Source organism: Loxodonta africana, chromosome 12, assembly GCF_030014295.1.
Source record: "Loxodonta africana isolate mLoxAfr1 chromosome 12, mLoxAfr1.hap2, whole genome shotgun sequence".
In the NCBI taxonomy this organism is placed as follows: Eukaryota; Metazoa; Chordata; class Mammalia; order Proboscidea; family Elephantidae; genus Loxodonta; species Loxodonta africana.
The window spans coordinates 48,721,476-48,748,790 of record NC_087353.1 but is presented as its reverse complement, the minus strand read 5'-3'; the positions used below and the strand labels follow the sequence as shown (position 1 = coordinate 48,748,790).

The window sequence follows — 27,315 nt, the reverse complement described above, 5'->3', positions numbered from 1 at the left end:
GCACAACATGTTATATGCATCTTTGTACTTTTGACATCTAGCATAGTGCCTGGTACATACCAGATACTCAATAAATTCTGGTGGGATGAATGAATAAGTAAGTGAACATATTGCTTTTATTCAAATGTTTATCACCAGTATTTATCAGATAATTATTAATTTTTTTTCTTCTTAATTTTAACCACTTTGAAAAAAAATCCACTGTCTTCCCTAGGAAACTACAGTAAAGCAGCTCCAGTCTCCACTACCATTGCCTACTACCCTCCCTCTGCTTTCAGCAAGTATTGCTTCAACAAAAACAGTCATAGCTAATCCTGTATTGTACTTAAATAATCACATCCATGATATACTTTATACCATCGTTCAGATGAAAACACCACCTCATCCCAATATTGAAGATGTGAAGGTAATGTAAAGTTTATGATCATTTGATATCATACACACTGAGAAGATAAATATGTTATACTTTTCTTGTAATTTGAACTTAGAGGAAATATTTTAGAGTGGTTTTATGGGCTAATTTCTCTCTCCCTATTAATTTTTTTTTATTAATTCAAGATTATTTGTCCAATAAATGTAATTTAAAAGTAAGCATTCTTCTTACTTCTGGAAAAGTTATTGCCTTCCTTTAAGACAGGCAAATCCTTTTTCATAATAAAACTCATTTTCTAGACTGTGTCCTAGCCACAGTATTTCTTTTGATCCTCCATTTTCCTTAAATGAGCCATTAAGTTAGAAATATACATACCTATTTGCTTATATGCCAAGATGTTGTAAAAATGTAAGTTGGGAGAGAACCTGGGAGAGAACCGTGAGTGATCAAAAACGGTCCCAGAGTATCTTCGTTATAGTTTCCCTGGTGACTATATTTATTGGGGGGCTATGTAATTTTTTTTTTTTTTTTTTTTATGTAATAGGAGCCCTGGTGGCGCAGTGGTTAAGTGCTTGGCAGCTAACTGAAAGGTTGGCAGTTCAAACCCACCAGCTGCTCTGTGGCAGAAAGATGTGGCAGTCTGCTTGCATAAAGATTTTCAACCTTGGAAACCCTGTGGGGGCAGTTCTTCTCCATCCTATAGGGTCGCTATGAGTCGGAATTGACTCAATGGCAACAATTCTTTTTGGGTTTTTGTATGTAATTGTTAGGGGCAGTTGGAGTTTTGATAGGGTTAGTACCCAAAATTAAACCTTATGCTCTGCTCTGAGAACTTAAAAACTGATGCATTCCAAGGAACACCAGGGAGCAGGCAGGACCTGGGGAGTTGTTCAGACTTCCACTGTGATAGCCTAGCTTACTTGTGCTGTGCGTTTTCCAACTCCAGTTGTTGATGTTATCTCAGGTGCCCTAACATTTTAATTTTTATTTCTTTTGTTTGAATGGCACATTCAATCTCTGGTAGTACGTTTTTCCTGAAGACCCCAAGACTTACTGATTATATTAACCTATTAGAGACTATAGCACGAATTAATTTATATCAGTATTTTAGTGGAGAATACTTAAATTATTTGTCAAATGGATATGGGCACATAGAGAAGGCATAAAATACATATAAATTCTAATTAGACTTTTCCAATTCTTAGAAATTTGGATAAGGCTTCCAGAGTATGAAACTGTTTCTAAGTTCTCTTCAGATTTTAAGATTTTCTGAGTCCAGTGTTGATTCAGTATGGCATTTTAGGATGTGGTTTTTATGTTATATTGATAATTTTTAAATTTTCTAAATTTAAGATTCTAAGACTATGTCCCATTCATGAGTACTAAGTAAGTTACTTGCTTTCTGGAAAACCAGCCATTTCACACAGTGATTGATGTATTTACTAAACAGATTTAATTCATTCTTCTTGAAAAGAACAAGTAAATTTATCCAGAGGCGTTTCCTAAGACAAGCTTAAATAAAAGTGCTGACTATTCTATGCATACTCTGACTCTGGTGTTTTTGGAATATTACTATTTAAGCTAATCTTCAGTAGGCTAGAATAAGTCCCACTAGTATGATCATTGGCATTTCATTCTCGGCCTGGTAAATCAAAGACTCACAGTAAGTAAATATTCAATCAAGATGTGGATGTGTCTCAGTGGGCTTTTTTTGCAGGGATGTACATAAAGGTGGGTGAGTGTTATCTTAGAAGTTTGAAAGTAGGTGGTAATCTTGTACAGTCCGGGTCGTTGGTGATTTCATGAATGTTTTCTAATTTTTAAGATGTAATTGTTGGGTAAAAATGTTAGTATAAAATGTAATTCTGGCTGTTTTGGTTTTAGGTGCACACACTTCATTCACTAGCAGCATCACTTTCTGCATCGATTTACCAAGCGCTATGTGACAGTCACAGCTACAGGTAAGAAAAAATCACCCGAAACTGTCCTAATATAGTGACAACAATAAACTGTTCTAGAGTTATATTAAGGTTTTATTTCTTGTGGACTGAAAAATCCCCAAATATGACTGCTATGTGTACTTTAGGAAGAGAGACAAGAATAATATTAATTTAGTTGTCACCTAGTAACAACAGGGAATATAGAAAATAATAGATAGCAAATGGAAATTAACATCATCACCATCTTTTTTTTTCCTCAAGAAAAGGTGTTCGTTGTCCAAAATAATTTATGATATGAAGTTTTCTAAATTTTTCCCCCTTAGGAATTATTTTTTACCATTGGATTAACTTCTGTTTGTTTAACTGATTTTCAATTGAAGGAGGAAATGCTTTGTAAAATATGAGAAAGTATATTCCTAAAATGGAATTATTAAAATCAATTTTACTTATCCATTTATGTATGACGTAAAAGTCTTTGGAAATGATATCAGTTAGAAGTAATGGTTTGAATTTCTCTAAATGACAGATTGCTTTCATCATTGTATAATTTGCATCTTAATGACAATTAAAGGACTAAGAAATTGATCACTTCAAAAGATAATCCAGTTTAAATTGTTTACGATAATAAATGAAAAGTTTATAAATAGATACATGTTAAATATATATTAGACATATGTCTAGGTTTTTTTTGGTAAATTTAACAGCCTTTTTTGGAACATTTGATACTATGTGAAGAATTACGCTCTCAAAATGGTATGCGTTTTGATTCCAATCAGGCCAGGTATAAATAACTTCAAAGATTTAGATATCTAAAGTTTAAAAAAGTTGATTCAGTTGACTGTGGTCATCTTAATAATCTAAAACAACTTGCTGTTTGATACTGTCACTGGTTAAAATGGTGCCAATTGAGAATCCAAGGATATTTAAAAAAAAAAATGTGCATTTCCCAGTCTTTAGTCTATGATTGACTCTCAATGAGTCATCTTTACTTTCTTTTTTTTGTATTTTCCCCAGCTTCACAAAAATAGTCATTATGAAAAGGGAAGTAAATATTTAGAGACACATTTGGCTTTAGGATTAGGTATTTGGCTTTAGGATTAGGTATTTCTAAAATATAGTTCTCAAGGACGTATTAGATTTTAATTCAGGATTAAGCTTACACAACTTCACAGAGTAAAAAATGCAAAAGAGTAGTACCCTGAAACTTTTTACCTAAGATGTGCTTATACCAACAGTAGTCTTGTTATCTCTGACTTTTTTTTTTTTTAATAAAAATGGGAGGGGAGGGGGCCAAGATGGCTGACTAGGCAGAAGCTACCTCGGATCCCTCTTGCAACAAAGACTCGGAAAAACAAGTGAATCGATCACATACGTGACAATCTACGAACCCTGACCATCAAACACAGTTCTAAAGTGTTGACCTGAGTGACAGAGACTGAGAACGAACAACCACGGGGAAGCAGCGACTACTTTCAGAGCTTGGAGCCAGCGTCCCAGTCAGAAAACCTTGGCACTGGGCTTTGGACTGTGCGCAGGGGAGCTGAGCACGGCATCCTGAAACAGTGCAAACAGGGGTCGCAGCCCTAGCCCACAGAAGTGACCTCGGGGGAAGCCCAGCCAGTGTACTCAGGCAGCGCAGCGACACGGCTGACAGGACAAGAAGTCACCGGGAGGCAGTGACTGATTTTGGAGCCTGGAGTACGGCGTCCCAGCCAGGAAGCCTTGGTGCTGGGCTTTGGACTGGGAGCGGAGGAACTGACCAAGGCTTCTGAGGCAGCACAAGCACAGGACATGGGCCTGACCCTCGGGGGCAATCTCGACCCAGCCAACACACACAGGCTACACACCCCTCGGGAATCTCAGATAAAACAGTCATCACCAAACAAGATAAGTAGCTTTGTCTATATTCCAGGGTGCTACTCTCTCCTATTTATCTGATCCCTCCCCTGCCCATCCCAGGCGGCTTCATTAACCTTGGAATTTCCTGAGCCAGAGAGTGAAGTGCTCTGCGGTTTTCCTTTTTTTTTTTTTTTTCGTCTTTTCCTGATCTATTCTCCTGGCCTGAGAGAAGCAGCTACAAAAAACCCAGGGACCAAAAATCCTTCCCTAATTGGACTAAAAATACAGAACCAGCTCCAGCAAAGCATATGAGATCCACTGTCTTGGGCTTTCATCCCTACAGGGAACGTGGTGGCTATTATAATGCAAAGGGATCTGACTGAATTGTTTTAGCTACATGAGAAAATGCTCTCGATCATTAGGCATTAGAGAAATGCAAATTAAAACTACGATGAGATTCTATCTCACTCCAACAAGGCCAGCGTTAATCCAAAAAACACAAAATAATAAATGTTGGAGAGGCTGCGGAGAGATTGGAACTCTTACACACTGCTGGTGGGAATGTAAAATGGTACAACCACTTTGGAAATCTATCTGGCGTTTTCTTTACAAGTTAGAAGTAGAACTACAATACAGCCCAGAAATCCCACTCCTCAGAATATACCCTAGAGGAATAAGAGCCTTCACACGAACAGATATATGCACACCCATGTTTATTGCAGCACTGTTTACAATAGCAAAAAGCTGGAAGCAACCAAGGTGTCCATCAACGGATGAATGGTTAAATAAATTGTGGTATATTCACACAATGGAATACTACACATCGATAAAGAGCAGTGACAAATCTGTGAAACATTTCATAACATGGAGGAACCTGGAAGGTATTATGCTGAGTGAAATTAGTCAGATGCAAAAGGACGAATATTGTATAAGACCTTGAGAAATAGTATAAACTGAGAACACATACTTTTGTGGTTAAGAGGGGTGGAGGGAGGGAGGGTGGTAGAGGGTTATTTACTGATTAGTTAATAGATAAGAACTACTTTAGGTGAAGGGAAGAACAATACTCAATACACGGAAGGTCAGCTCAACTGGACTGGCCCAAAAGCAAAGAAGTTTCCGGGATAAACTGAATGCTTTAAAGGTCAGCGGAGCAAGGGCGGGGGTTTGGGGACTATGGCTTAAGGGGACTTCTAAGTCAATTGGCAAAATAATTCTATTATGAAAACATTCTGCATCCCACTTTGAAGTGTGGCATCTGGGGTCTTAAATGTTAACAAGCAGTCATCTAAGATGCATCAATTGGTCTCAACCCACCTGGATCAAAGGAGAATGAAGAATACCAAGGTCACATGATAATTATGAGCCCAAGAGACAGAAAGGGCCCCATGAACCAGAGACTTAGATCATCCTGAGACCAGAAGAACAAGATGGTGCCCAGCCACAACCGATGACTGCCCTGACAGGGAGTACAACAGAGAACCCCTGAGGGAACAGGAGAACAGTGGGATGCAGACCCCAAATTCTCATAAAAAGACCAGACTTAATGGTCTGACTGAGACTAGAAGAATCCCTGCAGTCAGTGTCCCCAAACCTTCTGTTGGCCCAGGACAGGAACCATTCCTGAAGACAACTCATCAGACAAGGAAGGGACTGGACAGTGGGTAGGAGAGAGATGGTGATGAAGAGTGAGCTACTTGTATCAGGTGGACACTTGAGACTGTGATGGCATGTCCTGTCTGGAGGGGAGATAGGAGGGTAGAGAGGGTTAGAAACTGGCAAAATCATCACGAAAGGAGAGACTGGAAGGAGGGAGCGGGCTGACGCAGGGGGAGAGTAAGTGGGAGTATGGAGTAAGGTGTACTTAAGCTTATATGTGACAGACTGACTTGATTTGTAAACTTTCACTTAAAGCACAATAAAATTATTTAAAAAAAAAATGGGAGCATTTAGAAAACTGAAAACATTTTAAAGTAGTAAGTAGCCCCTGGAAAAGACTTTAAAAAACTAAATGTCATCTGCCCAACATAGTAAATAAAATTCATATCATCTTGGTATTTTGTTTTATAAAACTATTAATAAATATTTATAACTCATTTCAAGAACTTTCTAAAATAAATTCTCATTAGAAGAGTGAACTTAGTTTTAAGAACTTTTTTTTACTAAATCATCTAAAATAAATGATGCATGTCATGTGAATTACTACTTCCATGAGGATAATAAATAACAGAACATACTTGTTTCAGCAGTCAAACTGAAGGAAATCAGTTTACAGGAATGGCTTACCAAGGACTTCTTTTAAGTGACCGTCGAAGATTAAGAACAGAAAGCATTGAAGAACATGCAACACCGAATTCATCTCCTGCTCAATGGCCTGGTAAGAATTTAAAATATTTTTTCACAGTTCCTTTTTTTAAAGCTACTTAGTTTCTGGATTGTCACTGTTTGTGGATTTGGTGAATAGTGTTTGTTTTTTGTTTGTTTTTGATGATGTCTTCTGGTGTGGATTAGGAATTCTTAAGTACTATAATGTTGTCTGGCTGCTAACCAAATAGTTGGCAGTTCAAATCCACCAGCCGCACCTTAGAAACCCTATGGCACAGTTCTACTCTGCCCATAGGTTGGCTACAAGTCAAAATTGATGGCAACGGGTTTGGTTTTTCTCTGAAGACTCAGAAAGTTAAGGCTTCAAAAACGAGCTGTGTTAGGCAGAGCCAACATGGCGCCCTAGACAGATACTCCAGGCTATTCCTCTGCAGCAAAAACCTGAAAAACTAAGTAAAACAGATACAGTCATCAGTCCTGGAAACCTGAGCATCAAATGAAGAGATAAAGAATTACTACAAACACCGAACGGAAGAAGAAGCTGACAGAAAACAGAGAGTAAGAAGAGATACGGTGTGGAGGTCCCCTGCCAACTAATATGGCACAGCATCACCATCTTGAAACATAGCCACCAACGACCCTGGATAGGGACTATGGGAAGGCAACTTTACGGAGCTCCCAAGAGGAGACAGAGCACCTGGTAACCAGAGAAACACGCTTTCCCACCCCTCACTCTTCTGGTGAGTATTAGCAAGAACCGCCCCATCCCAGCTGCCTCCACTGCCGGGGTCCACAACAGAAGCCTGCTTTAGTGGCTTTTTTCCCCCCACCTTTTTTTTTTTCTTTCTTTTTCCCTTTTCTCTCTTCCTGCCCAATATGCCACCTCCCCTCCCTACCGGCCTCTGGGCCCATGCTGCCCTCACTTGCTGGCTTCAACCATCCCCCAATTTTTTTTTCTTCCTTTTCTTTGTCCCTCCCATCTAGTCTCATATGCCACTTTCCCCAGGCCCCTGCTGTGCTGCTGAGGCTAGAAAGCCACTTGCCTTCCACCACCCCTGGTCTACCCTGTACCCACCCGCTGGCCCCCACAGCACTGCTATTTTTCTTTTCCTTCTCCCTCTCACCATTGGCCCCCGGGTCCACCCTGCCCCCATTTCACCACCAATTCTTTTTTCTTTTTTCCCTTTCTAATCTCATGCCTAGCCCTGTACACGATCTCACCCCTTTCCTGCTGGCCCTACTTCACCACTGTGGCTAGAGACCCATTGGGCTTCCACCATCCCTGCCTCGCCCCACTTACACCTACTGGCTCCCACTGCGCCACCTTTTTTTTTCTTTTTATGTCTTTCTTTTCTTTATTCCTCCCACCAAACCCTATAAGCCACCTCCCATCCCTTCCCACCAGCCCATGGGTCAGTCCTGCCCTCACTCACCAACCCTCATGGTGTTACCATTTTTTTCCTTTCTCACTCCTAGCCCCATATACTACCTTTCCCCCCTTCCCACCAACCCGGCAGCACTGCCAAGGATGGAGTGCCACTGGAGCACTGTCCTGCCACTACCCCCGGTCTCCCTGTCTCTACCTGCCAGCCCCCAATGCACTGCATTTATTTTTCCTTTTCTTTCTTTTTTCTTCTTTTCTTTAACCCTGTTACCTAGCCCCGTATGCCACCTCTCCTCGTTTCCCACAGGCCCACAGGTCTACCCCACCACCTGCTGACTCCCACCGTGCTACCACTTTTTTTCCTTTTTTCCGTCTCTCTCTCTCTCTTTTCTTTCTCCCACCTAACCCTGTATGCTACCTCCTCCTCCCTCCCGCCCCACTTTCTGCTTGCCTATGCCATGCGGCCACAACTTGAGTACCCTGGCACTCAGGGCCGCCGCCACACTGAGCCTACATTGACCCTCCCCTCCAGCCACTTGAATGGTGGCTAAATGGTGGGAAGTGAGCCTGTATTACTCGCCATCTGACACCCCTGCCCATCTGGTGAGGGGCTATGAATGCTCCCACATTGCAGGACCAACATCAGGAAGCAGACGGCGCCCACTCAGTCCACCCTTAGCCACCTCACCAAACCAACATACAGTGAAGCAGGCTTGCCCTGCCTGCTGCTGCCCTGCCAACCCAGGTAAGGTGATGAGAGCTATCATGCCCATAGATGAGCAAGCAGCAAAGCACGTCCAGCCCACAAGCCCTTATATATCAAAACAAAACAAAAAAGCAGAATGAAACAAATGAATATACAATCAATGAATAAAGAAAGTAATGCCTTAATGTTTTGGAGACAGCAGACAATATCAGAGCATAGGAAACAGCAGGACAAGATGGCTACAGCAAGTGACCAAGATAAAGAATCAGATAGCCTTGCAGCAGAAGAAAAAGCACTGGAACTATGTGACGTGGGATTCAAAAGACTAATGTTTAGGGTTCTCCAAGATATTAGGAAGGAAATCAGGGAAAATGCAGATAAAACCAAGGAAAAAATAGACGAAATCATGGAAAACACAAACAAACACAATGAAAACATGGCCAAAATCAAGGAAAACACAGATAAAGCCATAGAAAAATTCAGGAAAAATACAAGAGCAAATGTCAAAATAAACAAACCATTAAAAATCATACAAAAACAGCAACTAGAAACCCAAAAGGTAAACAACAAAATTTCAGAAATAGACAACACAATAGAAAGCCTTAGGAGCAAATTTGAGACAATGGAAGACAGAATCAGTGACATTGAAGACAAATCAATGGAGGCCATTTGAGGAAAAATCAGAACAGAGTGAAAAATGAAGAATTATCTGGGAAACAATCAAGAGCAAAAACTTGTGCATGACTGGAATTCCAGAGCAGGAAAAAATGGAAAACACAGAGAAGATTGTTGAAGATTTGCTGTCAGAAAACTTCCCAAATATCATGAAAGATCAAAAGCTGACCATCCAAGAAGCTCAGTGAACCCCTTATAGGATAGACCCCAAAAGAAAGTCACCAAGACCTATGAAAGTCACATTTGCCAAAAACAAAGACAAAGAGAGAATCCTGAGAGCAGCTCGAGAAAAACGAAAAGTCACAAAGGGGAACAATAACACAAATCTCTGATTACTCAGTGTAAACTATGCAGGGAAGAAAGCAATGAGATGACATATCTATAAAGCCTTGAAAGAAAAAAACTGTCAACCAAGAATAGTATATTCTGTAAATCTCTCTCAAATAAAAAAAAATGACAAAATTAGAACATTTCCAGATAAACAGAAATTAAGGGAATTTGTAAAAACCAAACCAAACTTACAAGAAATATTAAAGGGAGCCCTTCAGTTAGAGAACAAACAACATCAAACAACAACCAGAGTCTAGGACACAGGACAGCATCATCCAGATAGCAACCTAGGTAAAGAATTCTCAGTAATAAAACAAAGCTAAAAGACTTAAAACAGGGAAACAGAGATGTCAGTATGTAAAAAACAATGTCAAAATGATAAAAGGGGGAATAAATGGTGTAAGTATAGAACTTTCAAATGGAGAGGAAGTCCAGGCGATTATCAAGTAATAAAAGACTGGTTCACAATCAGGAAGATAAGGGTAGACGTCAAGGTAACCGCAAAGAAAGTTAACAAACCTGCTCATCGGAATAAAAAATAAGAAAAACATACAGGCTGAGTAAGCACTGGGTTTTTTTTTTTTTTTTTAATAACTTTTATTAAACTTCAAGTGAACGTTTACAAATCCAATCAGTCTGTCACATATAAGTTTACATACATCTCACTCCCTACTCCCACTTACTCTCCCCCTCTTGAGTCAGCCCTTTCAGTCTCTCCTTTCTTGACAATTTTGCCTGCTTCCCTCTCTCTCTATCCTCCCATCCCCCCTCCAGACAAGAGTTGCCAACACAATCTCAAGTGTCCACCTGATATAATTAGCTCACTCTTCATCAGCATCTCTCTCCCACCCGCTGACCAGTCCCTTTCATGTCTGATGAGTTGTCTTCGGGGATGGTTCCTGTCCTGTGTCAACAGAAGGTCTGGGGAGCATGGCCGCCGGGATTCCTCCAGTCTCAGTCAGACCATTAAGTTTGGTCTTTTTATGAGAATTTGGGGTCTGCATCCCACTGATCTCCTGCTCCCTCAGGGGTCCTCTACTGTGCTCCCTGTCAGGGCAGTCATCGATTGTGGCCGGGCACCAACTAGTTCTTCTGGTCTCAGGATGATGTAGGTCTCTGGTTCATGTGGCCCTTTCTGTCTCTTGGGCTCTTAGTTGTCATGTGGCCTTGGTGTTCTTCATTTTCCTTTGCTCCAGGTGGGTTGAGACCAATTGCTGCATCTTAGATGGTCGCTTGTTAGCATTTAAGACCCCAGACGCCACATTTCAAAGTGGGATGCAGAATGATTTCATAATAGAATTATTTTGCCAATTGACTTAGAAGTCCCCGCTAACCATGTTCCCCAGACCCCCACGCTTGCTCCGCTGACCTTTGAAGCATTCATTTTATCCCGGAAACTTCTTTGCTTCTGGTCCAGTCCAATTGAGCTGACCTTCCATGTATTGAGTGTTGTCTTTCCCTTCACCTAAAGCAGTTCTTATCTACTAATTAATCAATAAAAAACCCTTTCCCACCCTCCCTCCCTCCCCCCCCTCATAACCACAAAAGTATGTGTTCTTCTCAGGTTTACTATTTCTCAAGATCTTATAATAGTGGTCTTATACAATATTTGTCCTTTTGCCTCTGACTAATTTCGCTCAGCATAATGCCTTCCAGGTTCCTCCATGTTATGAAATGTCTCAGAGATTCGTCACTGTTCTTTATCGATGCGTAGTATTCCATTGTGTGAATATACCACAATTTATTTACCCATTCATCCGTTGATGGACACCTTGGTTGCTTCCAGCTTTTTGCTCTTGTAAACAGAGCTGCAATAAACATGGGTGTGCATATATCTGTTTGTATGAAGGCTCTTGTATCTCTAGGGTATATTCCTAGGAGTGGGATTTCTGGGTTGTATGGTAGTTCTATTTCTAACTGTTTAAGATAACGCCAGATAGATTTCCAAAGTGGTTGTACCATTTTACATTCCCACCAGCAGTGTATGAGAGTTCCAATCTCTCCGCAGCCTCTCCAACATTTATTATTTTGTGTTTTTTGGATTAATGCCAGCCTTGTTGGAGTGAGATGGAATCTCATCGTAGTTTTAATTTGCATTTCTCTAATGGCTAATGATCGAGAGCATTTTCTCATGTATCTGTTGGCTGCCTGAATATCTTCTTTAGTGAAATGTGTGTTCATATCCTTTGCCCACTTCTTGATTGGGTTGTTTGTCTTTTTGTGGTTGAGTTTTGACAGAATCATGTAGATTTTAGAGATCAGGCGCTGGTCGGAGATGTCATAGCTGAAAATTCTTTCCCAATCTGTAGGTGGTCTTTTTACTCTTTTGGTGAAGTCTTTAGATGAGCATAGGTGTTTGATTTTTAGGAGCTCCCAGTTATCGGGTTTCTCTTCATCATTTTTGGTAATGTTTTGTGTTCTGTTTATACCTTGTATTAGGGCTCCTAGGGTTGTCCTAATTTTTTCTTCCATGATCTTTATCGTTTTGGTCTTTATGTTTAGGTCTTTGATCCACTTGGAGTTAGTTTTTGTGCATGGTGTGAGGTATGGGTCCTGTTTCATTTTTTTGCAAATGGATATCCAGTTATGCCAGCACCATTTGTTAAAAAGGCTATCTTTTCCCCAGTTAATTGACACTGGTCCTTTGTCAAATATCAGCTGCTCATACGTGGATGGATCTATATCTGGGTTCTCAATTCTGTTCCATTGGTCTATGTGTCTGTTGTTGTACCAATACCAGGCTGTTTTGACTACTGTGGCTGTATAATAGGTTCTGAAGTCAGGTAAGGTGAGGTCTCCCACTTTCTTCTTCTTTTTCAGTAGTGCTTTGCTTATCCGGGGCTTCTTTCCCTTCCATATGAAATTGGTGATTTGTTTCTCTATCCCCTTAAAATATGACATTGGAATTTGGATCGGAAGTGCGTTAAATGTATAGATGGCTTTTGGTAGAATAGACATTTTTACTATGTTAAGTCTTCCTATCCATGAGCAAGGTATGTTTTTCCACTTAAGTATGTCCTTTTGAATTTCTTGTAGTAGAGCTTTGTAGTTTTCTTTGTATAGGTCTTTTACATCTTTGGTAAGATTTATTCCTAAGTATCTTATCTTCTTGGGGGCTACTGTGAATGGTATTGATTTGGTTATTTCCTCTTCGGTGTTCTTTTTGTTGATGTAGAGGAATCCAAGTGATTTTTGTATGTTTATTTTATAACCTGAGACTCTGCCAAACTCTTCTATTAGTTTCAGTAGTTTTCTGGAGGATTCCTTAGGGTTTTCTGTGTATATAATCATGTCATCTGCAAATAGTGATAACTTTACTTCTTCCTTTCCAATCCAGATACCTTTTATTTCTTTGTCTAGCCTAATTGCCCTGGCTAAGACTTCCAACACGATGTTGAATAAGAGTGGTGATAAAGGGCATCCTTGTCTGGTTCCCGTTCTCAAGGGAAATGCTTTCAGGATCTCTCCATTTAGAGTGATATTGGCTGTTGGCTTTGCATAGATGCCCTTTATTATGCTGAGGAATTTTCCTTCAATTCCTATTTTGGTAAGAGTTTTTATCATGAATGGGTGTTGGACTTTGTCAAATGCCTTTTCTGCATCAATTGATAAGATCATGTGGTTTTTGTCTTTTGTTTTATTTATGTGATGGATTACATTAATGGTTTTTCTGATATTAAACCAGCCTTGCATAGCTGGTATAAATCCCACTTGATCAGGGTGAATTATTTTTTTGATGTGTTGTTGGATTCTATTGGCTAGAATTTTGTTGAGGATTTTTGCATCAATGTTCATGAGGGATATAGGTCTATAATTTTCTTTTTTTGTAATGTCTTTACCTGGTTTTGGTATCAGGGAGATGGTGGCTTCATAGAATGAGTTGGGTAGTATTCCATCATTTTCTATGCTTTGGAATACCTTTAGTAGTAGTGGTGTTAACTCTTCTCTGAAAGTTTGGTAGAACTCTGCAGTGAAGCTGTCCGGGCCAGGGCTTTTTTTTGTTGGGAGTTTTTTGATTACCGTTTCAATCTCTTTTTTTGTTATGGGTCTATTTAGTTGTTCTACTTCTGAATGTGTTAGTTTAGGTAGGTAGTGTTTTTTCAGGACTTCATCCATTTCTTCTAGGTTTTCAAATTTGTTAGAGTACAATTTTTCATAATAATCTGAAATGATTCTTTTAATTTCATTTGGTTCTGTTGTGATGTGGTCCTTCTCATTTCTTATTTGGGTTATTTGTTTCCTTTCCTGTATTTCTTTAGTCAGTCTAGCCAATGGTTTATCAATTTTGTTAATTTTTTCAAAGAACCAGCTTTTGGCTTTGTTAATTCTTTCGATTGTTTTTCTGTTCTCTAATTCATTTAGTTCAGCTCTAATTTTTATGATTTCTTTTCTTCTGGTGCCTGATGGATTCTTTTGTTGCTCACTTTCTATTTGTTCAAGTTGTAGGGACAGTTCTCTGATTTTGGCTCTTTCTTCTTTTTGTATGTGTGCATTTATTGATATAAATTGGCCTCTGAGCACTGCTTTTGCTGTGTCCCAGAGGTTTTGATAGGAAGTATTTTCATCCTCATTGCTTTCTATGAATTTCCTTATTCCCTCCTTGATGTCTTCTATAACCCAGTCTTTTTTCAGGAGGGTATTGTTCATTTTCCAAGTATTTGATTTCTTTTCCCTAGTTTTTCTGTTATTGATCTCTCGTTTTATTGCCTTGTGGTCTGAGAAGATGCTTTGTAATATTTCGATGTTTTGGACTCTGCAAAGGTTTGTTTTATGACCTAATATGTGGTCTATTCTAGAGAATGTTCCATGTGCGCTAGAAAAAAAAGTATATGTTGTAGCAGTTGGGTGGAGAGTCTGTATAAGTCAATGAGGTCAAGTTGGTTGATTGTTGTAATTAGATCTTCCGTGTCTCTGTTGAGCTTCTTACTGGATGTCCTGTCCTTCTCCGAAAGTGGTGTGTTGAAGTCTCCTACTATAATTGTGGAGGTATCTATCTCGCTTTTCAATTCTGTTAAAATTTGATTTATGTATCTTGCAGCCCTGTCATTGGGTGCGTAAATATTTAATATGGTTATGTCTTCCTGATCAATTGTCCCTTTTATCATTATATAGTGTGCTTCTTTATCCTTTGTGGTGGATTTAAGTCTAAAGTCTATTTTGTCAGAAATTAATGTTGCTACTCCTCTTCTTTTTTGCTTATTGTTTGCTTGATATACTTTTTTCCATCCTTTGAGTTTTAGTTTGTTTGTGTCTCTAAGTCTAAGGTGTGTCTCTTGTAGACAGCATATAGATGGATCGTGTTTCTTTATCCAGTCTGTGACTCTCTGTCTCTTTATTGGTGCATTTAGTCCATTTACATTCAGGGTAATTATAGATAAATAAGTTTTTAGTGCTGTCATTTTGATGCCCTTTTTTGTGTGTTGTTGACAATTTCATTTTTCCGCATACTTTTTTGTGCTGAGACGTTTTTCTTAGTAAATTGTGAGATCCTCATTTTCATAGTGCTTGACTTTATGTTAGTTGAGTCGTTACGTTTTTCTTGGTTTTTATCTTGAGTTATAGAGTTGTTATACCTTTTTGTGGTTACCTTATTATTTACCCCTATTTTTCTAAGTAAAAACCTAACTTGTATTGTTCTATATCGCCTTGTATCACTCTCCATATGGCAGTTCAATGTCTCCTGTATTTAGTCCCTCTTTTTGATTATTGTGATCTTTTACCTATTGACTTCCATGATTCCCTGTTATGTGTATTTTTATTTTTTTTTTTAATTAATCTTAATTTGTTTGTTTTTGTGATTTCCCTATTTGAGTTGATATCAGGACGTTCTGTTTTGTGACCTTGTGTTGTGCTGATATCTGATATTATTGGTTCTCTGACCAAACAATATCCTTTAGTATTTCTTGTAGCTTTGGTTTGGTTTTTGCAAATTCTCTAAACTTGTGTTTGTCTGTAAATATCTTAATTTCGCCTTCATATTTCAGAGAGAGTTTTGTTGGATATATGATCCTTGGCTGGCAGTTTTTCTCCTTCAGTGTTCTGTATATGTCGTCCCATTCCCTTCTTGCCTGCATGGTTTCTGCTGAGTAGTCAGAACATATTTTTATTGATTTCTCCCTTGAAGGAAACCTTTCTTTTCTCCCTGGCTGCTTTTAAAATTTTCTGTTTATCTTTGGTTTTGTCGAGTTTGATGATAATATGTCTTGGTGTTTTTCTTTTTGTATCAATCTTAAATGGGGTTCGATGAGCATCTTGGATAGCTATCCTTTCGTCTTTCATGATGTCAGGGAAGTTTTCTGTCAGGAGTTCTTCAACTATTTTCACTGTGTTTTCTGTCCCCCCTCCCTGTTCTGGGACTCCAATCACCCGCAGGTTATCCTTCTTTATAGAGTCCCACATAATTCTTAGGGTTTCTTCATTTTTTTAAATTCTTTTATCTGATTTTTTTTCAGCTATGTTGGTGTTGATTCCCTGGTCCTCCAGATGTCCCAGTCTGCATTCTAATTGCTTGAGTCTGCTCCTCTGACTTCCTAGTGCATTGTCTAATTCTGTTATTTTATTGTTAATCTTTTGGATTTCTACATGCTGTCTCTCTATGGATTCTTGCAACTTATTAATTTTTCCACTATGTTCTTGAATAATCTCTTTGAGTTCTTCAACAGTTTTATCAGTGTGTTCCTTGGCTTTTTCTGCAGTTATCCTAATTTCATTTGTGATATCATTAAGCATTCTGTAAATTAGTTTTTTATATTCTGTATCTGATAATTCCAAGATTGTATCTTCATTTGGGAAAGGTTTTGATTCTTTTGTTTGGGGGGTTGGAGAAGCTGTCACGGTCTGCTTCTTTAAGTGGTTTGATATGGATTGTTGTCTCCGAGCCATCACTGGGAAACTAGTTTTTCCAGAAAATCCGCTAAAAAAAAAAATGCAGTCAGACCCCTATCAGAGTTCTCCGTCTGGCTCAGGCTATTCAGATGTTAATGAAGCCGCCTGGGGAGGGTGGGGGAGGGAACAGAGAGATAGGAGAGTAGCACCTCAGAATATAGCCAGAGTTGCTTGTCTTGCTTGGAATGACTATTATACCTGAGATTCCCGTGGGGCGCGTCACCTATGTATGCTGGCTGTGTGGAGATTGCCCCCGGCGGGTCTGGCCCACTGGAGTCAAGGTCAGATCCTTCGCTTCCAGCCCCACGCCCAGTGTCAAGGCTCCCCTACTGGGACGGTGCACTCTCGACTCCAAAATCAGTCGCTGCCTCCCGGGGACTTCTCGTCCCTCCATCCGCGTGGCCGTGCCGCCTCTGAGAACCAGTTGGGCCTCCTCCCGGGGTTAGTTCAGATGGGTGGAGCAGGTCCCCGTGCTTGTGCCGTGACCGAGTGTCCCGGCTGGGACGCTGTTCTCCCCGCTCCAATACCAGTCGCTGCCTCCCGGGTACTTCTCCTACCGGCTGCGTCCCACGCCGCCCGCGCGACCCGGCTGGTCCCCTTCCCGGGGTTAGTTCAGGGGGGTGGAGCAACTCTCCGTGTTTATGGTGTACCTGCGTCCAGTCCAAATCCCTGCGGGACGGTTCCCCGGCTCGGATGCTGCTCTTTCTGCTCCAAGACCAGTCACTGCCTCCCAGGGACTTCTCCTACCAGCTGCGTCCCACGCCGCCCGTGGAACCGGCTGGTCCCCCTCCCGGGGTTAGTTCAGGAGGGTGGAGCAGGTCTCTGTGCTTGTGCCATACCTGACTGGTATGCTGGCTCCAGGCTCTGGAAACAATTGCTGCTTCCCCGTATTAGTTCGTTCTCCATCTCTAAATCTGTGTTTGTTGTTCAGGGTTCATAGATTGTTATGTATGTGATCGATTCACTTGTTTTTCTGTGTCTTTGTTGTAAGAGGGATCCGAGGTAGCGTCTGCCTAGTCCGCCATCTTGGCTCCGCCCTCTTGCACTGGGTTTTTTTTAAACACAAAATTCATAATAATGAAAGAAATGTAAAGAAAATCCACAAACAAAAGGAACTCAGCCTGAGAAAGTGAGAGGAACAAAGAAAATGTCAGCAACACAAAGAAAGCCACACCAATATGACAGCAATGAACTCATACTTATTGATAATTATGCTGAATGTAAATGGCTTAAATGCAGCTGTAAAGAGACAGAGAGTGGTGGAATGGATGAAAAAAATAAAACCACACCCATCAATATGCTGTCTAGAAGAGACACAGTTTAGATACAAAGACATAAATATATTAAAAATCAAAGGATGGAAAAAATATATCAGGCAAACCGTAACCAAAAAAGAGAAAGAGTGGCAATTCTAATGTCAAATAAAACAGACTTTAAGACAAACTATACCGTAAAAGACAAGGTAAGATATTTTATAGTGGTTAAAGGGGCAGTCCACCAAGAAGACATAACCTTAATAAATATCTATACATCCAAAGACAGGGCTCCAAAATACATAAAACAAACTCTAACTGCACTGAAAAGAGAATTAGACATCTCCACAATAATAGTAGGAGACTTCAACACATCACCCTTAGTAAAGGACAGAACATCTAGAAAGAAACTCAGTAAATATACAGAAGATCTAAAGGCCAGAATCAACCAACTTGACCTCATAGACATATATAGAACTTAACCCAACGACAGCAAATATACATTCTTTTCCAATGTACATGGAACATTCTCCAGAATAGACCACATTTTAGGCCACAAAAGAACCCTCAATAAAATCCAAAACATCAAAATAATATCTCTGATCATAGCACTATAAAAGTAAAAATCAATAACAGGAACGGCAAGGAAAAAAATCAAATACTATATGTGGAAAGTGAATAACAACTTGCTTAAAAACAACTGAATAAAAAAAAAAAAAGGGAATAAAAATAAATTCCTACAATCAAATGAGAATGAAAACACATTATACCAAAACCTTTGGGACATAGCAGAGGCAGTGCTCAGAGGTCAATTATAACAATAAGTACACTCATCAAAAAAGAATGGGCCAAAATCAAAATTTTAGCCTTACAACTCGAACAAATAGAAAGACAACTGCAAAAGAAGCCCACAGGCAGCAGAAGAAAGGAAATAATAAAAATTATGGCAGATGTAATTAAATAAATAACAGAAAAACAATGGAAAGCATCAATAAGGCCAAAAGTGGGTTCTTTGAAAAGATCAATAAAATCGACAAACCAGTGGCCAAACTGAAAAAAAAAAAAAAAAGGCAGAAAAACAGAGGAGGAAGCAAATAACCCAAAAAAGAAGGAAGACATTACAACAGACTCAATTGAAATAAAAAATGTCTTAACAAAATACTATGAAAAATTGTACTCCAACAAAATTGAAAACCTAGAGGAAATAGAAAGTTTCTAGAAACACACTATCTACCTAAACTAACACAAACTGAGAGAGAAAATCTAAACAGACCCATAAAAAGAGAAGATTGAAGAAGTAATATAAAAACTAGCCCAAATAGCTTCACTGGTGAATTCTACCAAACATTCAGAGAACAGCTCTCACCAGTACTCCTCGAGCTATTTCAGAACATAGAAAAGGAAGGAATACTCCCAGACCCATTCTTTGAAGCAAGCATAATTCTGATACCAAAACCAAGTAAAGACACAATAAAAAAATAAATTACAGACCAATATCTCTCATGAATAACCCATACCCATTGCCATCAGGTCGATTCTGACTCATAGCAACCCAATTCTCAACAGAATTTTAAGCAATAGAATTCAGCCAAAAACCAAAAACCAAACCCAATGCCATCGAGTCGATTCCAACTCATAGCAACCCTATAGGACAGAGTAGAACTGCCCCACAGAATTTCCAAGGAGTGCCTGGTGGATTCGAACTGCTGACCCTTTGGTTAGCAGCCGTAGCACTTAACCACTACGTCACCAGGGTTTCCATAGAATTCAGCATCATTTCATAAAATAAAACACCATGACCAAGTGGGATTCATACCAGGAATGCAAGGATGATACAACATTAGGAAATCGATCAGCGTAATCCACCACTTGAATAGGACAAAAGGAAAGAATCACATGATCGTTTGATAAAGCCCAGTACCCATTCCTGATAAAAACTCTCAATAAAACAGGAATAGAAGGGAAATTCAACATAATAAAGAGCATCTATGCAAAACCAATAGCCAACATCATTTTCGAAGGAGAGAGGCTGAAAGCATTCCCTCTGAAAACAAGAAAAGGATGTCCTTTATCACCACTCCTGTTTAACATTGTGCTTGAAGCCCTAGCTACTGCAATAAGGTAAGAAAAAGAAATAAAGGGCATCCAAATTGGAAAAAAAAAGAAGTAAAACTATCCCTAATCACAGATAATAGGGTCCTATACATAGAGAACCCCAAAGATTTCACTAGAAGACTACTGGAACTAATAGAAAGTTTCAGCAGAGTACCAGGATACAAGATCAACATACAAAAATCATTTGGGTTCCTATATACCAACAAAGAGAACTTTGAAAAGGAATTCAGGACAATACCATTTATAATAGCCCCTAAAAAGATAAAATACTTAGGAATAAATCTAACATGGGACATAAAAGACCTATACAAAGAAAACTACAAAACACAACTGCAAGAAACAGACCTACATAAATGGAAAAACACCTTGCTTTTAGATAGGAAAACTCAACATTGTGAAAATGTCAATTCTGCCCAAAGCAATCTACAGATATAATGCAGCCCTGATCCAAATACCAGCAGTATTCTTTATCAAGGTGGAGAAACTGATCATCAGTTTTATACGGAAGGAAAGAGGCCCTGGGTAAGCAAAGCCTTACTGAAGAAAAAGAACAAAGTAGGAGGCCTTACACTGCCTGATCTCAGAAACGGTAGTCAGAGCTACAGTAGTCAAAACAACCTGGTACTGATACGGTGATAGATACATTGACCAGTGGAATAGAATTCAGAACTCAGATGTAAATCCATCGCCTGTGATCAGCTGATTTTTTTTTTTTTTTTTATTGTGCTTTAAGTGAAAGTTTACAAATCAAGTCAGTCTCTCACACAAAAACCCATATACACCTTGGTAAAAAAAAAAAACAAATACACCTTGGTAAAAAATTACTTTCCCCTAATGAGACGGCCCGCTCTCTCCCTCCACTCTCTCTTTTCCTGTCCATTTCACCAGCTTCTAACCCCCTCCACCCTCTCATCTCTCCTCCAGACGAGATGCCAACATAGCCTCAAGTGTCCACCTGATCCAAGAAGCTCACTCCTCACCAGCATCCCTCTCCAACCCATTGTCCAGTCCAATTCACGTCTGAAGAGATGGCTTTGGGAATGGTTCCTGTCCTGGGACAACAGATGTTCTGGGGGCCACGACCACCAGGGTTCTTCTAGTCTCAGTCAGACCATTAAGTCTGGTCTTATGAGAATTTGGGGTCTTCATCGCACTGCTCTCCTGCTCCCTCAGGGGTTCTCTGGTGTGTTCCCTGTCAGGGCAGTCATCGGTTGTAGCCAGGCACCATCTAGTTCTTTTGGTCTCAGGCTGATGTAGTCTCTGGTTCATGTGGCCCTTTCTGTCTCTTGGGCTCGTAATTACCTTGTGTCCTTGGTGTTCTTCATTCTCCTTTGCTGCAGGTGGGTTGAGACCAATTGATGCATCTTAGATGGCTGCTTGCTAGCGTTTAAGACCCCAGACGCTACTCTTCAAAGTGGGATGCAGAATGTTTTCTTAATAGATTTTATTATTCCAGTTGACTGAGATGTCCCCTGAAACCATGGTCCCCAGACCCCTGCCCCTGCTATGCTGGCCTTCAAAGCATTCAGTTTATTCAGGAAACTTCTTTGCTTTTGGTTTAGTCCAGTTGTGCTGACCTCCCCTGTATTGCGTGCTCTCTTTCCCTTCACCTAAAGTAGTTATCTACTATCTAATTAGTGAATGCCCCCTCCCACCCTACCTCCCCCTCCACTTTTGTAACCACAAAAGAATGTTTTCTTCTCAGTTTAAATTATTTCTCAAATTCTTAGAATAGTGTTCTTATACAATATTTGTCCTTTTGCAACTGACTAATTTCACTCAGCCTAATGCCTTCCAGGTTCCTCCATGTTATGAAATGTTTCACAGATTCCTCACTGTTCTTTATCGATGCGTAGTAGTCCATTGTGTGACTATACCGTAATTTATTTATCCACTCACCCGTTGATGGGCACCTTGGTTGCTTCCATCTTTTTGCTATTTTAAACAGTGCTGCAATAAACATGGGTGTGCATATATCTGTTCATGTAAAGGCTCTTATTTCTCTAGGATATATTCCAAGGAGTGGGATTGCTGGATCGTATGGTAGTTTTATATCTAGCTTTTTAAGGAAGCACCAAATTGATTTCCAAACTGGTTGTACCATTTGACATTCCCACCAGCAATGTAGAAGTGTTCCAATCTCTCCACAGCCTCTCCAACATTTATTATTTTGTGTTTTTTGGAGTAATGCCAGCCTTGTTGGAGTGAGATGAAATCTCACTGTAGTTTTGATCTGCATTTCTCTAATGGCTAATGATCGTGAACGTTTCCTCATATATCTGTTAGCTACCTGAGTGTCTTCTTTAGTGAAGTGTCTATTCATATCTTTTTTTCCCATTTTTTAATTGGGTTGTCTTTTTGTAGTTGAGTTTTTGCAGTATCACGTAGATTTTAGAGATCAGGCGCTGATTGCAAATGTCATAGCTAAAAACTTTTTCCCAGTCTGTAGGTAGTCTTTTTACTCTTTTGGTGAAGTCTTGCATGAGCATAGATGTTCAATTTTTAGGAGCTCCCTGTTATCTAGTTTTTCTTCTGCATTGTTAATAATGTTTTGTATACTGTTCATGCCATGTATTAGGGCTCCTAATGTTGTCCCTATTTTTTCTTCCATGATCTTTATCGTTTCAGATTTTATATTTAGGTCTTTGATCCATTTTGAGCTTGTTTTTGTGCATGGAGTGAGTTATGGGTCTTGTTTCATTTTTTTTGCAGGTGAATATCCAGTTATGCCAGCAGCATTTGTTAAAAAGGCTGTCTTTTCCCCATTTAACTGTTTTGGAGCCCTTGTCAAATATCAACTGCTCGTATATGGATAGATTTATGTCTGGATTCTCAATTCTGTTCCATTGGTCCATGTATTTGTTGTTGTACCAGTACCAGGCTGTTTTGACTACTGTGGCAGTATGATAGGTTCTAAAATCAGGTAAAGTAGGCTTCCGACTTCGTTGTTCTTTTTCAGTAATGCCTTATTTATCTGGGGCCTCTTTCCCTTCTATATGAAGTTGGTGATTTGTTTCTCCATCTCATTAAAGAATGTCATTGGGATTTGGATCGGAATTGCATTAAATGTATTGATCGCTTTTGGTAGCATAGACATTTTTATGTTAATTCTTCCTACACAGGAGCAAGGTATGTTTTTCCACTTATGTAAGTCTTTTTTGGTTTCTTGCAGAAGTGTACTATAGTTTTCTTTGTATAAGTCTTTTACATCTTTGGTAAGATTTATTCCTAAGTATTTTATCTTCTTGGGGGCTACTGTAAATGACATTGATTTGGTGATCTCCTCTTTCATGTTTTTTTTGTTGGTGTAGAGGAATCTAACTGATTTTTGTATGTTTATCTTATATCCCGATACTCTGCTGAACTCTTCTATTAGTTTCATTAGTTTCCTTGAGGATTTCTTAGGGTTTTCTGTGTGTAAGTTCATGTCATCTGCAAATAGAGATACTTTGACTTCTTCCTTTCCAATATGGATGCTCTTTATTTCTTTGTCTAGGCTAACTGCCCTGGCTAGGACCTCCAGCACAATGTTGAATAAGAGTGGTGATAAAGGGCTTTGTTGTCGGTTCCCGATCTCAGTGGGAATGCTTTCAGGCTCTCTCCATTTCGGGTGATGTTGGCTGTTGGCTTTGTATAAATGCCCTTTATTATGTTGAGGAGTTGTCCTTCTATTCCTATTTTGCTGAGAGTTTTTGTCATGAATGAGTGTTGAAATTTGTCAAGTGCCTTTTCTGCATCAGTTGATAAAATCATGTGATTCTTGTCTTTTGTTTTATTTATGTGGTAGGTTACATTAATTGTTTTTCTAATTTTGAACCATCCCTCCACACCGGGTACGAATCCCACTTGGTCATGGTGAATTATTTTTTTGATATGTTGTTGAATTCTATTGGCTAGAATTTTGTTGAGGATTTTTTCATCTATGTTCATGAGGGATATAGGTCTGTAATTTTCTTTTCTTGTGGTGTCTTTACCTGGTTTTGATATCAGGGATATGGTGGCTTCATAGAATGAGTTTAGTAGTATTCAGTCCTTTTCTATGCTTTGAAATACCTTTAGTAGTAGCGGTTTTGACTCTTCTCTGAAAGTTTGGTAGAACTCTGCAGTGAAGCTGTCCTGGCCAGGGCTATTTTTTTGTTGGGAGTTGTTTGATTACGTTTTCAATCTCTTCTTCTGTTATGGGTCTATTTAGTTGTTCTACCTCTGTTTGTGTTAGTTTAGGTAGGTAGTGTGTTTCTAGGAATTCATCCATTTCTTGTAGGTTTTCAAATTTGTTACAGTACAGTTTTTCATAGTAATCTTATATTCTTTTAATTTCAATTGCATCTGTTGTAATATCGCCCATCTCACTTCTTATTCAGGTTATTTGCTTCCTCTCCTGGTTTTCTTTTGTCAGTTTGGGCAGTGGTTTATCAGTTTTGTTGATTTTTTAAAAAAAAGAATGGCTTTGGGTCTTGTTAGTTCTTTCAGTTGTTTTTCTGTTTTCTATTTCATTTAGTTCAGCTCTAATTTTTATTGTTTGTTTTCTTCTGGTGCCTGTGGGTTTCTTTTGTGTCTCTCTTTCTATTTGTTCAAGTTGTATGGATAATTCTTTGATTTGGCCCTTTCTTCTTTTTGGATGTGTGCATTTATGGATATAAATTGGCCTCTGAGCACCACTTTTGCTGTGTCCCAAAGGTTCTGATAGGAAGTGTTTTCATTCTCATTGGATTCTCTTAATTTCTTTATTCCATCCTTAATGTCTTCCAGAATCCAGTCTTTTTTGAGCAGGGTATTGTTCAGTTTCCAAGTGTTTGATTTCTTTTCCCTGCTTTTTCTGTTATTGATTTCCACTTTTATGGCCTTATGGTCAGAGAAGATGCTTTGTAATAGTTCAGTGTTTTGGATTCTGCTAAGGCTTGCTTTATGACCTAATATGTGGTCTATTCTAGAGAATATTCCATGTGCACTAGAAAAGAAAGTATACTTGGCTGCTGTTGGGTGGAGTGTTCTGTGTATGTCTGTGAGATCAAGTTGGTTGATTGTGGCATTTAGATCTTCCCATATCTTTATTGAGCTTGTTTCTGGATGTTCTGCCCTTCACCGAAAGTGGTGTGTTGAAGTCTCCTACTATTATTGTGAAGCTGTCTATCTCACTTTTCAATGCTGATAGAGTTTGTTTTATGTATCTTGCAGCCCTGTCATTGGGTACATAAATATTTAATATGGATATATCTTCTTGGTGTACTGTCCCTTTAATCATTATATAGTGTCCTTCCTTGTCCTTTATGATAGATTTCACTTTAAAGTCTATTTTGTCAGAAATTTATATTGCCACTCCTGCTGTTTTTTGATTGTTGTTTGCTTGATATATTTTTTTCCATCCTTTGAGTTTTAGTTTGTGTCTCTAAGGTGTGTCTCTTGTAGGCAACATATAGACAGATCTTGTTTTTTAATTCATTCTGCAACTCTCTGTCTCTTTATTGGCACATTTAGTCCATTTACATTCAGGGTAATTATGGATAGGTATGAATTTAGTGCTGTCATTTTGATGTCTTTTTTTGTGTGTTGTTGACAGTTTCTTTTTCCCACTTAATTTTATGTGGTGAGTAGATTTTCTTTAGATATTGTCCTTTCCTCATATTTGTTGTTGTTGATATTGTTTCTGCTGAGTGTGTATTTTTCACTTGTATTTCATTTTGATGAGTAGGATAGTTTGCCTCCTTTGTGGCTACCTTAGTATTTACCCCTATTTTTCTAAATTTAAAACTAACATTTATTTCTTTCGTATTGCTGTATCTTCCTCTCCATATGGAAGGTGTATGATTACATTTCTTACTTCCTTTTTGTTATTTTAATGTTGTCTTCTTTTATATAATAACATCGCTGTTACCCTGTTTTGGGCTTTTTGTTGTTGTTATAGTCTTGCTTTGTGTTTTTGGATTTTCCTATCTGGGTTGACTTCTGGTTGCTCTGCCCAGTGTTCTAGTCTTGGGTTGATACCTGATATTATTGGTTTTCTAACCAAAGAGCTCCCTTTAGTATTTCTTATAGTTTTGGTTTGGTTTTTATGAATTCCCTAAAGTTGAGTTTATCTGGAAATATCTTAATTTCACCTTCATTTTTAAGAGACAGTTTTGCTGGATACATTATTCTTGGCAGGCAATTTTTTTCCTTCAGTTTTTTAAGTATGTCATCCCATTGCCTTCTTGCCTGCATGGTTTCTGCCGAGTAGTCTGAGTTTATTCTTATTGGCTCTCCTTTGTAAATGACTTTTTATTTATCCCTCGCTGCTCTTATAATTCTTTCTTTATCTTTGGTTTTGGCAAGTTTGATTATAATATGCTTTGGTGACTTTCTTTTAAAATATACCTTCTGTGGAGTTCAATGAGCTTCTTAGATAGGTATCTTCTCATCTTTTACAATATGAGGGAAGTTTCCTGGCAACAAATCTTCAACAATTTTCTCTGTATTTTTTTTTATCCCTCCCTGTTCTGGTACTCCAATCACTCATAGGTTATTTCTCTTGATAGAGTCCCACATGATTCTTAAGGTTTCTTCATTTTTTTTAATTCTTTTATCTGATTTTTGTTCAAATATATTAGTGCCAAGTGATTTATCTTCGAGTTCAGTAATTCTGGCTTCTACTTGGTCAAGTCTGCTCCTCTGACTTTATTGTTAATCTTCTGAATTTCTGATGCCTGTCTGTCTATGAATTTTTCCAGCTTATTTAACTTGTCATTATGTTCCTGAATAATCTTTCTAATTTCTTCAATTGCTTTATCTGTGTGTTCCTTGGCTTGTTCCTGCATATTGCCTCATTTCCTTCCTGATGTCTTGAAGGGTTCTGTGTATTAAACTTTTGTATTCTGCATCTGGTAATTCCAGGTATGCACTTTCATCTGGAAGATCCCTGGATTTTTTGTTTTGAGAGCCTGTTGAGGTGATCAAGGTTTGTTTCTTTATGTGACTTGATATTGACTCTTGTCTCTGAGCCATCTAGAAGCTATTGTATTAGTTTATGCTTGCTTACTGTGTCGTAGCTGCTTGCTTTGTTTTGTTTTGGTATACCCCATGGGTTGCTTGAGTGAGCTGGTTTGATTATTTTCACCTTTGGAGCTCTGATGTCCTGTCCCCAGCTGTGTAGCGTTGTTATCAGGTATATTAGTCTAGGAGTCCATTCAGTTTTTTGTATGATTTCAGCTCAGGTTTCCAGGTAGCTGATCATCAAGTGTGTGGTACAGGCTCTGTTCTACAGCCTTAGAGGGGCAGGGGTGATTGGCGTATATACCCGTATCTGATTGCAGCAGGGGGTTACGCTCTGAACAAGGCAGGGGGCTGAGAACCAACCCCCAAATGTCTCTGAAGAAAATGTGTCCCTGTTCCCTAGAATGTGCTGGTGGGTGGCTTCTGCAGACAGACCGTGGGCACCAAATGTTTTTGGTTGTAAGGACTGGGAGGTATCAGTTATTTTTGGACCTCTGTTGCGGGTTGCTGGGTTACCTGAGTGG

At 39.1% G+C, this 27,315-nt stretch overlaps 1 protein-coding gene across 16 annotated transcripts in view; it reads left to right on the top strand.

Annotated features, from left to right (window-relative positions):
* The window catches only part of DMXL2 (Dmx like 2), a 228,420-nt gene that overhangs the window by 171,296 nt on the left and 29,809 nt on the right, over positions 1–27,315 (top strand). For 12 of the 16 annotated variants that reach the window (XR_010323573.1, XM_064295217.1, XM_003420523.4 and 9 more), the window contains 3 exons: positions 215–406; positions 2,258–2,334; positions 6,399–6,529. Coding sequence is in view for 15 of the 16 variants with exons in the window: in XM_064295217.1 (XP_064151287.1) it covers positions 215–406; positions 2,258–2,334; positions 6,399–6,529 (400 nt within the window). In the remaining variant the exon portion in view is untranslated. The remainder of the gene's footprint in view (positions 1–214; positions 407–2,257; positions 2,335–6,398; positions 6,530–27,315) is intronic. The other 4 variants (XM_064295218.1, XM_064295214.1, XM_064295216.1 and 1 more) reach the window with 1 other exon arrangement.